Here is an 11,616-nt window from a genome sequence, read left to right on the forward strand (position 1 = left end):
TTATTTTAACATTTATTGTATGTGTGTATGTGTGTGTGTGTGTGTGTGTGTGTGGCCAGCTCAGCCCACCAGGGGGCGCGGCTGGCTGGCATGCGGTGCTGGAGGATTGAACCGCAGTCCCTGTGCTTTGCCAAGCTTGTTCCAAGTAGGTGCTTTAGACCACTGAGCCATCTCTCCAGCCCTGTTTCCACCTTTAATTACTGATATGTGTAGCAAATTTTTTTTTTTGTGGAACCGGGGACTGAACTCAGGACCCTGCTGCTTACAAGGCAAGCGCTTATTCTACTGAACTATCTCCCAGGACCCTTGTGTAGCAAATATTGAAGCTGGTGATGCAGAATGCAGATTGTAACAAAGTTAACAGAGTATTCCTCAGCGCTTCAGAAAACTCCTACAAAACTGGGCGTGGTGGCGTGTGGCTGTAATCCCAGCTCTTGGGAATCTGTAAACAGGTGGATCACTATGAGTCTGATCTAGTAGTGAGACCCTAAACACCCTTCCCTAAAATACAAAAAAAAGAGAAAACTCCTACACCTTTCCTGTCTCAGGATAGTGGAATCTCTGTGAAATGATTATCATAATAATGCAAATGAGCAATAAGCAAAGCACTCAGTCAGCACTATCTAAACCACTGCTGACACTAGAGGGATGTTAGTGTTTGTTGAATGAATAAACTTTTAAGGTTAATAGATTTATTCTCTATCATATAGACAATTAATCTAAAATACATGTAACTAAGAAAGCACTTAGACAAAGTCTAACTAAAAGTTAAGGCAAACAGATTGAAAATACTGACTAAATTATCAAACAATCTGAGTAGATATTTACATAAATTGCAACTTAAATTTCTCACTTTTCTGTTACTTGTCCTGGGTCTGAATGGTGGGGGATAGGTTAAGGTGGTGGCTTTAAGACTGGGGTAAGGCTGATGTACATGTCATTATTGACTAAACTTATAAAAGGCCATGGGTAGTTTCTAGATCCCAAGTTGCAACCAACTTCATTCAAATATAAAAATGAAAGGCAGTGCATCTTTAATCTTCAAAACACTATTTGCCAAATATTTATACAAACAGTATCTACTATGATTTGATCATGTAATGAGCCAACATTTCTCCCTATGTAGTATTTTGCAAGGATTAGAGGTACCTGTTAAATATCTTCAACACCACTTTTCTCATTTTATCTTCAAAGAGAAATATTCTTTAAGGCCTGGGGAGATAGCTCAATAGAATAAGCGCTTGCCTGGCAAGCGCAGGGTCCTGAGTTCAATCCCCAATACCACAAAAAAAAAGGGAAAGAAAGAAAGAAAGAAAGAAAGAAAGAAAGAAAGAAAGAAAGAAAGAAAGAAAGAAATATCCTTTATAATGTCATGTGCTAAAACTTAATGCTCCTCCTTTCACGTTAGTCCCAAGTTCTGAAAATACTTAAATTACGTATAAAGCCATTTTTTGAGTCAAATAGTTTTGATTACTTTATCCATCTCAAAAATCTTATTTCTTAACTCCTTAAAAATTTCTACTCTATTTTTTTGTATTCACTTTAAATTTCTTTTCTTTCTTTCTTTCTTTTTTTTTTTTTTTTTTGGCAGTACCGGGGATTGAACTCAGGACCTTGCAGTGCAAGGCAAGTGCTTATTCTACTGAGCTATCTTCCCAGCCCAAAGTTGAGATGGATATATGTATCATATATATCTCAACATAATGAGACCCTGTCTCAAAAACACAAATAAAAGAGGTGCTGGATATGACACACCCCTTCAACCCTAGCACTCAAATGGCTGAAACAGGAACATCACTCTTAGTTTAAAGCCTGACTGGGATGAATACTGACTTCAACGCAAGCCTGAATTACATAGTGAAACCCTGCTTCAGAACAAAACAAAATAACACAACAAACAAGTTAGTTTAGGATAATTCTCATGGAGAAAATAATTCATAATTTACAGATATTTTACTTCCTAGAACATATTTACATCTCTTCTTTCTTTAAAATAAAACATAAGTGGTATCAAAATAATACATGGCTTCTGGTCCAATTAGACTTTCATTTAAAAAATATATACATATATATGATAAATATATAGCTAACAGTTTGACTCTTCTGTTTCTGGTGGCTTTGACTGAGACTAAAAACAAAATAATAAGTAAAACTGGAGAAATTTTTTTCACATTTTACTAAATAAAATACCTTTACTGTAGGAAAGCCTTGTTGAGTTCTATCTTTTACTGAGCCACGGCTGCCCTCTGTCAGGTACCGAGCTCGGTGCTGGGTCTCAGGTTGTACAACTATTTTCAGCTCCTTTCCTTCACTTTTAACAGGATACTGTCCACATAACATAGGACTCTTCTTTACTCCTGTTCCTTTTTGGTTGTCTAATGTTCTGAGAAATCAAAGAACAACATGAAGAAAATATCAAAAACAGTTTTCTACAAAAGCTGTCTAAGATAAAGAAACAGAATAGTCAATACCACTAACTGCTAGCTAACTGACAAAACAAAGCCTAAAGGAAGAAATAGTCTATAAGCAAAGTTATCTTTAAAATTCTTAAATAAATTTACTAATGTAAAAAGAAAGACAAGACAAAGAATATATATAAGCAGAAAGAAGAAGAGTGCAGTAAATTTTAATATATCAGTCAAAATACAATTTTAAAATTATGTATCAGTGTTATATAAATATGAAAGGTTAACTATTATTTTCTAATCATACTTGCAAAGTAAAAGAACCAAAATGAAATACAATGACTATGCATGCACACACACACAGACACACCCACACCCACACAGACACACACCCACACCCACGCCCTAAAAAAAAAAAGTCTGAGATGTGGCTCAGTGGAGTTTTTACCTAGTATGTAGCAGGCTCCTGGATTAATCCTCAGTACTACCTGCCACCCCCAAAAGGGTTAAAAGAAGGTATTTATAGTATATTCTTTTGAATTTCTTTTTCAAGCAAAATGAGAAAATGATTTCTAAAAAGTAATTCAGTTTTTACTGGGAAATGAACTTTGCTCTAAACAATCTTTCTCAAGTGATTTTTTAGAGCATTTGTATTTTGATTAAATGATTAAAGCTTTCAATTAAAAATTTTATCATTGGCTTTAGAGCATTAGAATAATTTTAATTGTACTTTTAATATTTATTTGTTCACAATGCATGTGCTAGACAGAATGTGCAAGGAAAAACAATATCCTTAGTAGTGGTTATCAGGACAACACACTGTTAAAATCACGGAAGCAATGCAAATAGATGCTAACTAGAAAATATTTTTTTCTTTGAGTAACATGAATTAGATTTGAAGTTATCCATGTACTTTTTTTTTTTGTATTTTAGGGAAGGGTCTACAGGGTGTTCAGAGTCTCACTACTAGATGGGACTCATAACGATCCACCTGTTTACAGCCTCCCAAGAGCTGGGATTACAGGTGTGAGCCACCACGCCCAGTCTCAATTGCCATCTGGGGGATGTGTGCACTGGGGGCGGGGCCAGCATGGCAGGCCTAGGGATCAAACCCCAGGCCCCTGCACCTGGTTGCAAGTGCTTTAATCTGCTGAGCTATTTGACCGGCCCTTCCATGTACATTTTAAATGAGTCAGGTCCTATAGGGCTTTTTGATTTACAGTGAAGATTCAGATATTATGAGACAATGTGGACAAAATCTTCATAAACAGGTCTGAGAAAGAATATTATGATCAAACACAGAAGGGTTAACTAAATATCCTTAAATTTCACTTTAATGTTTAGCCCTTTAGGTGGAACCAAGTTGCCTCAATCATTAAGAAGAAGGGAAAACAGGGAGTATCCTCAGTAGAAATGAGGACTGGGTCGAACCTCTTGACTAAGAAAAGTGCGGAAGAATGGAGGAAAGGAGATAGAACTGACAGAAATGTAGTAAGATGGACTAGACAAGAGGAAAAGTGTGTGTATTTAATCATCTTTTTGTTGCCTAAAGATTGAACACTTCATCTAAAAGGCACTGAAAATTTGTTAATGAAGGCAAGCACACAGAAAGACAAAACCAGAGGAAACATGAAGCTTCAACTATATGTGAAGATGAGAAACAACACATGCTAAGAGAAGGAATGACATTCATATAAGTTTCACATAATTAAGTCAAAAATAACCTATATAATTAAGAGATCTTGGAAAAATAAATTCTATAAACAAAATTACCAAAATGAAGATGAAACAATGGGCTTAATAAACCCTATTCTTTATCATTCTCAGCAGATTCAAACACCTGGTCAGAAGTGTGTAACTCCACATACATGAAGTTTTATAACATTACTCTCCTTTTTACTGGTGAACTTCAAAGCAAAAAATTCACTTATGGAAAACAATGTATACAAACATTCCTCATGTATACACATAAAAAGATTAGAAGATAATGTAACAAAAAATAGTAACAGCTGTGTTGAGTAACAAGATGACAGATTAATTTGTTGTATTTTTCACACATTTATAATTCATATCTATAAACTTTATAACATAAAGTTTAATTTGTAATATAAAATTTGTATTGTATGTTAACTGGCCACATGCAGTTTTTCTACTCACTTATGCTAACCAAACTAATATTTTAATCTGGGTAAATACATAAAGTAAGTTTTATTATCCCAGTAAAATAAAATATTTTATTTGGTATGAAGACTGTTGAGTGAGTTGACAAAGTATGTATGTTAAGACTTAAGAATAATACATGGAATTAAACAATTTAAGTAGTATTTTTAAAGTACATAAAACTACATTACCTAAGTTTAAGTATAAAAATGGAAAACATAAATCTAGATCTATAGACATGTGAAAACATTAACTAATTCTTAGAAAACTTCTCAAGTGTACAGGTTTAAGGAGAAAGGGCTGGGAGACAGCTCAGCAGTATAAGTGCCCGCCTCACAACCACAAGGTCTGAAGTATGATCCCTGTGTGTCACCAAAAAAAAAAAAAAAAAAAAAAAAAAAAGTTTAAGGAGAAAAACAGTTCCCTTCTTTGGGATCTTACTTTTTTTTTTTTTTTTTGGTACCCAGCTAAGAGCTGGGGATCAAACTCAGAGCCTTGAGCATGCTAGGCAAGTAAGTACTCTACCAATGCACTACACCCAAAGCTAGAATTTTACTTCTAAATGACAATTAAAATGGAAAATTCACTGGTGTGGCATAGCCTGTTCAAAAGTCTTTAAATGATATTTTAATTATTTGGAGCTAGATAATACTTCTTCTGGTCATGTCACAAAAATATTTTTCACTACAGAATGCCTAAAATAGATTTCACATGACATCTTATCTTCTAGAAATATCTTCTACAAATATCTAGAAGACATGGAGCTACTGATTCTCTGGGCATTTAAGTTGAAGGAAATAAAAATGATATGGCTAGCAATATTTAAATGCTAAGTTGTCTTTTTAAATGTTTTTTTCCCTCAATGAACTAAAATTTTAGAGTTACAAACAATGATTCTTTCTTCATCCACAGGTTACCAAGACTGTTACTGTAAAGATCTATAAACTGCTGAATGTAACTTTTAAAAAACAAACACTGAGCCTTCTGAAAATTTGCAAATTATGATACCTTAGCTACAACAGATCTAAGGCTATATAACTTAACACTCAAAACATGTAAAAATGCCATGTTTCTACCATCTTTCTTATTATTGAATAAGATAGTCTATTAGCATGAGATGCTCTGAAAAAACTGTTCAAGCCCGTTTTCTATATATTTGACATATAATTTCATTCTTTCTTCAATATAGATCTTATAAATTCAAATTTTAAACTTCTTCATCATTTCCATATACTAGCATCAAATAATTTTCCATTACCTAAGAAGCTGGACACTTCTTCTGCTGCTTGATGGAGTTTCTGCTCCATGAACCAATGTCATTATACTTTCCCTGGGTAACCTCAAATCATTTCTAAGATATATCTATCATACAAAAGCAGAAGCAGAAAAAATGTAGGTCAAGATATCTCTTCAATTAGCAACTGCAAATCACTGTATTAACTATCCCTAAGCCAGAATTTTACTTGCTTTTAGTTTGAACCTTTGAAATCTATTTTAGTAGAATTTCATAAAGACTTTCTCTACTGAAGACCAAATAAACATATATGTGTTCTTTTACAACATTCATAAACCTTTTAGATCTATGCTACTAGTAGCATTTACTAAGTAACATACGGTTTCATTATGGTTCAGATTGTCAATCTTTATGAAGTAGTCCTATAAATATTATGGTCTGGAATTCCTGACTCTAGTGAATGACAACATTTTAGCTTTTTTCTCTCCCTACCCCTTGATATTTTGAGCCAGGCTCCACTAATGTATTTCAAGCTGGCTTTGAACTCGTTATGTAGCCCAGACTGGCCTCGAATTTAAGGGAATCCTGCCTCAGCCTCCCAAAAACTGAGGATTACACATGTGCATGAGCACACCAGCTTATCCCTTGTTTTCTTTTTTTTTTTTTTTGTGGAACCGGGGATTGAACTCAGGCCCTTGCGCTTGTGAGGGAGGCACTTATTCCACTGAGCCATCTCCCCGGCCCCTCCCTTGTTTTCTTTTAGGAAGGATTTTTTTTTTTTGGCTGGCTCAGGCTGCCTTATGAGTGGGGCTTGTGCAGCACGTGGAGGTGGGGATCAAACCATATCTCCCGTGTCTGACTGACTTTGCCCAATCATGTACTTTAATCAACTGAGCTAACTGGCAAGCCCCCTCTTTTAGGAAATCTAATCTGGACTTTGTAAAACTGTGAAGCATTTAAATGTGAATTTATTTACTAATATAATTCCAAAGGAATTTTAAATAAAAGTATAAAAGAAAGTAGTATAATCAGCTGGATGTGGTGGCACATGCCTGTAATCCCAGCATTTGGGAGGCTGAGGCAGAAAGATCCCCACGAGTTCCAGGCCAACCTGGGCTATACAAAGAGTTCAAGCTAGCCTAAACTACTTAACAAGAAAGATCCTATCTCCCCCACCCAAAAAAAGTACCATAGACTATTTCCTCTTTAAATGACAAATATTACTTTGAAAATGAGTGACTATTTGAAAAGTTTAACATATATATTAATATTACCTATAATATTAAACCGAATTTTTAATGTTACTGAGATAAATGATTTCATCAATAGTAAAACAATTTTGTGGTAACCTAAAATTGTAACAGATTCTGGGACATAAAAGACCACACCCTGGCTCCCCAAAAGAGTAACTTTCAAAATCTATTAAGTTAAATTTTATTAAACTATAGTGAATATGCAGGGGAAAAAAATCTTATTAAAAAAATCTAGCAAGAGCAGCTGGGCTTGGTGGTGCCCACCTATAATCCCAGCAGTTGGGAAGCTGAGGCAGGAGGACTGTCATAAATTTTAGGCCAGTGTGGGTGACACAATGAGTTCAAAGCCAGCCTGAACTACACAGTGAGACCCTGTCTCAAAAAAACAAAAAACCAAAACAAAACCCCAAAATACCTAGGAAGAACAATTTAAATATTACAAGTAAAATACTGAAATAATTAAAAATTAAAATAAGCACACTAGTGTGCATTATAGTAGTGAATATTTACAATATAGCTACTGAAATACACTTGGTGAGTAGTGTGAACCAGTAGAGATGAATGAAAACTTAAGCATATACCATGTTTCTATTAAGTTACAGTAAGTAACCCAGAACTCCATGGAAAGAGTAGTGATTTAAAAAGAAAAAAATAACAACCAAAAAAAACCCCTGAATTGTACAATGTACCAAAGGAAAAAAGTTAATAAGACATATGAATCTAAATGAGAATCAAACTACAGTATTTCCTTGTTTTCATCAAGAGAAAACATGTTAAATCTTTCCAAAAATGTAATAAAATGAATCATATAAAAATATAATTTTAAACAGAATACAAATTAGTTTTTGAAGAATATTTTGAGTTGGTCTACCTACTGCCATTACATTGCTATTCTATTTCTATGAGTAAAAAATTTTAAAATCCATCTGAAATTTAAAAGTTATTTCAAGACAGATCATTTTCAGCTGGACATGCTGACATATGCCCACAATTTCAGCTCACTATAGTAAGGTTGAGGCACCACAAGTTCAAGGCTAGACCAGGAAACTTAGATCACAAGTTTGAGGCTAGCCTAGGCAACATTGTGAAACTTTTTCAAAATAAAATTTACAAAGGCCTTGGGATGCAGCTCAGCATAGAATACTTGCCTAGCACACACAAAGTCCAGGGTTCAATCCCCAGTGCCATAAAATCAAGAACAAAACATTTTTTCCTATTTACCTAACTATCCTCATAACAGGACACCTATTCCTATAATCTACTGTCATTTGTTTTTATTTTCCTAGTAAAACTTAACAATTTTAAGTTGAAATTATCATTTATTTCAATGATAAAATTAGCACCTTTCCTTTATATGCAAACTTTAGCTGAGCAATTAAGAAAAATTGGGAATGATTTTTGTTTTGTTTTGTATAATGGTGATAGAACTTTAAAAAATGTGAATACCAACCCATTTCCAGCTTTTGAGTTGCCTTTGCTGTCCGTAGTAAGCTGAGAAAGCACATAGTGAGGTGCTTTGGCACTGTCGGCATCAAATATATCCATATTAGATTCTTCACAATCTCGCCGTTTGACCCCCGGCCTCTGCTTTGGATTTCGTTTTCGTGATTTACGAGGTACCTCAGTGTTATCATTGTAGGAACTGGTGCTCATGTTACTGAAGTTGGAGGGGGAATCCTCCATCCACATACTGCAGCTCTGCTCAGATTCCAATCCACACCCCTCATCCTGGCAGGACATCCGACTGTTATCCAGCAAGTCCTCAGGTGGTGGTGAGATGTACAAAACTGTGTGCCTCTTCGGGGTTGATGGATGCTGCTGAACTGTGTTACTGGTTAACTGCTTTTCACTTACCCCTCTGTTACTTACCCCCACGGCTGAGGAGCAGCTCTCCACTTGCATAGCCTTGCTGTCGGTGACTGAGGTAGAATAAATGGTAGGGCTGGAAGAGGTGGTAAAGGAGCTGCAAGCACCGCCCATGGAGGAAGAGGAGGGAGCTGAAGAAGCATCTGCAGTGTATAATCCAAGAGTAAATACACTATCCATATTTTCACCTACACTGGCTAGCAGTCCCATTGAGAATCTGATTTGTAAACTGATTGTTTTTCCCCAAAATGATAGTTGGAATTTGGTTAAGTTTTAGAATATAAATGCTTCAAGCAATGTTAAGCCCTAAGAAATATTATTTTTTTAAATGCCCAAATAGCATTATTACTCTTCTGTTATAATCAATAAAATTTTAAAATCTAATTTAATGTTTTAAGCTGTAAAGCAAGAATAAAGTTTGTATTGCCTCAGCTGGACATTCTGTTGAAATTTAATCATTTAAAGTAATATAGAAAACCCCAATATAAAATATATGCTTGTGGTCCACATTCAATGCCAATTAAATAATTCATTATAGAATTTGAAAAGTGGGACTGTGCTTAGCCACAAAATATTAAAATAAGTTTCTAACCTATGAAGCAGAGAACTACAGGTCATTTTTAATGCAGACACTCCCTGCTTCAGAGGCAAATCCTGGAATAAAAATATGAGAAAATAAATGAGAAAAGATCTGCTTATTATTCCAGATATCAATTATAAAATGAGAAATAGAAAAATATGTAATCAACTAAATTGGAGGGAAAATGGAACTGGTACCATCATCACTATAACTGGCTAAAACATATGGGAGAATAAAGGTGGAAAGAGTTTGATTTGGAACATCCTGGGTTCTAGGAAATATAAACAGACATACAGAATCTCTAGAAGCTAAAAGTGGCAGTTCAGAATCATGAGTTCTAAAATAAACAAATCCTTCCTTTAAGAGTGAATGAAAAGTATGATAAGAACTAGTTACTGGGTAGATTCTCTTATAAATTACTTGATTATATGCCCAGAAAATGGTTTCCACTATTTCATCCTTCTTTTAAAGGACCTGTTTAATTGTCATTATGAAGGGAATTTCCTAATGTAATAATAAATGGTTGACATATAGCAAAACAGCATGAGAAATCTCTGAAGAGAATCAGAAGTAATTTCTAAAAAAGATTTTAAAATATAAAGCCATATATTTATACTGCCTACCAAAAAGGAAGATGTAAGTAGGATTTTTCAGATGGCAACTGACAGTCACATTGAAGATAATGCTTTGGCTCTTAAAAGCATAACCTCAGAGTTATACTAATATTACTTGGGTGGGTTGGAAGTTGCTATTGGTAAAATTATACAAATAACATTTTAGCTCACATAAGATAGGCAAAGGTTTAAACTGTACACACAGAAATAAAAAATAGATAATGTGACAAGACAACTAAGATGTGTTTAAATCTGAAAATTAATTTGTATCTATAGCTATTTATGCCATAGTCATTTTAATGTGTACAATAATTTAAAGTTGTGATGTACTGTTACAGAAATTCCAACTATTCATATCCATTTTTTATGTATTTTCATCTTCATATCAATTATAAGCAAAATATAACAAATGTCAGTGTTTAAATCATCAAAAGCCAAATGCCAATAATGTATTTTTTATTGACAACATCTATCAAAAAGATTTAAACTATTTGAAAAAAAACAACCACCCAGAATTTTTCAATCCTGTGAAGGCTAGGAACACAGTATTAATATTAGCCATCATGAATATGAGCTACACAATGCCACACTGAAAGATTTTTCGCAACTACTACAAGTTAAAGAAACTAACAGAATTAGATGATACCAGTTCCATTTTTCAGTTTGTATCCTTGCCAAATGCAGTAGCTGAAATTAGAAAATTCAGTCACTTTTAAACTGCATTCCAATTTTAAGAAAAATTTATCAATTTTGATTCATGCATTAATGCAATTTTTTAAAATAAATATTTTAAAAGATTTGTAAAAACTACAAAATCTAGACACTATGTCAGTGACAGTTAAGGAGCTGATTTGTAGCCACTTTGGGTTTAAATATGTTTCTCCTTGCTTTTTGAAAAATTACAACAGAACTTACTTTAGAAAAAATAGGAAAAGTATAATATTCTTCCATTTGTTCCAACTATTGGCAAAAACAATACTAAGTGTTTTTTTATGTGTGCATGAGTCTATTTTTTTTTTAGAAAAATGTAAGTAGGTAACACCCAATATCTGCAGTAAAACACACAAAGCATGCAATATTAATGCTGTAAACTTCTATTTCTATAAAGCAGCTTTCCCACATTAATCCATTTTTAAATCTAAGTATTATGTGTATGAGAGTGCAAAATATGAACATTTTAGGGATCCTTGTCAAAGACAGATGGAAGCTGGGTGTGGTAATCCAGCACTGGAATGCTGAGGCAGGAAGATCGCCAAAAGTTACAAGCAAGCAAACAGGCAGATGGAAGGACTGTATATGTGAAAAGCAGTAAAAGTTCAAAAGTGGGACCAGGGAGATAGCTCCGTTGAGTAAGCACTTGCCTGGCAAGTGCAAGGGCCTGAGTTCAATCCCCAGTTTCGCCAAAAATAAAAATAAAAATAAAAAATTCAAAAGCAACTTATGGGGCCGGCGAGATGGCTCAGTGGAATAAGCGCTTCCCCGGCAAGCACAAGGGCCTGAGTTC

General features: G+C 34.4%; 1 protein-coding gene across 7 annotated transcripts in view; it reads right to left on the reverse strand.

The window, feature by feature from the left end:
- The window catches only part of Nfat5 (nuclear factor of activated T cells 5), a 149,435-nt gene that overhangs the window by 62,958 nt on the left and 74,861 nt on the right, over window positions 1–11,616 (reverse strand). For 2 of the 7 annotated variants that reach the window (XM_023709187.1, XM_023709186.1), the window contains 4 exons: window positions 8,673–9,061; window positions 8,503–8,574; window positions 5,824–5,927; window positions 2,191–2,383 (listed from right to left, as the gene is read on the reverse strand). In XM_023709187.1, the coding sequence (XP_023564955.1) occupies window positions 2,191–2,383; window positions 5,824–5,927; window positions 8,503–8,574; window positions 8,673–9,061 (758 nt within the window). Of the gene's footprint in view, window positions 1–2,190; window positions 2,384–5,823; window positions 5,928–8,502; window positions 9,062–9,510; window positions 9,573–11,616 lie in introns of those variants that run through there. The other 5 variants (XM_023709190.1, XM_004625822.2, XM_023709188.1 and 2 more) reach the window with 3 other exon arrangements.

The sequence above is a fragment of the Octodon degus genome, unplaced genomic scaffold, assembly GCF_000260255.1.
Source record: "Octodon degus isolate 3935 unplaced genomic scaffold, OctDeg1.0 scaffold00011, whole genome shotgun sequence".
Taxonomy (NCBI): Eukaryota; Metazoa; Chordata; class Mammalia; order Rodentia; family Octodontidae; genus Octodon; species Octodon degus.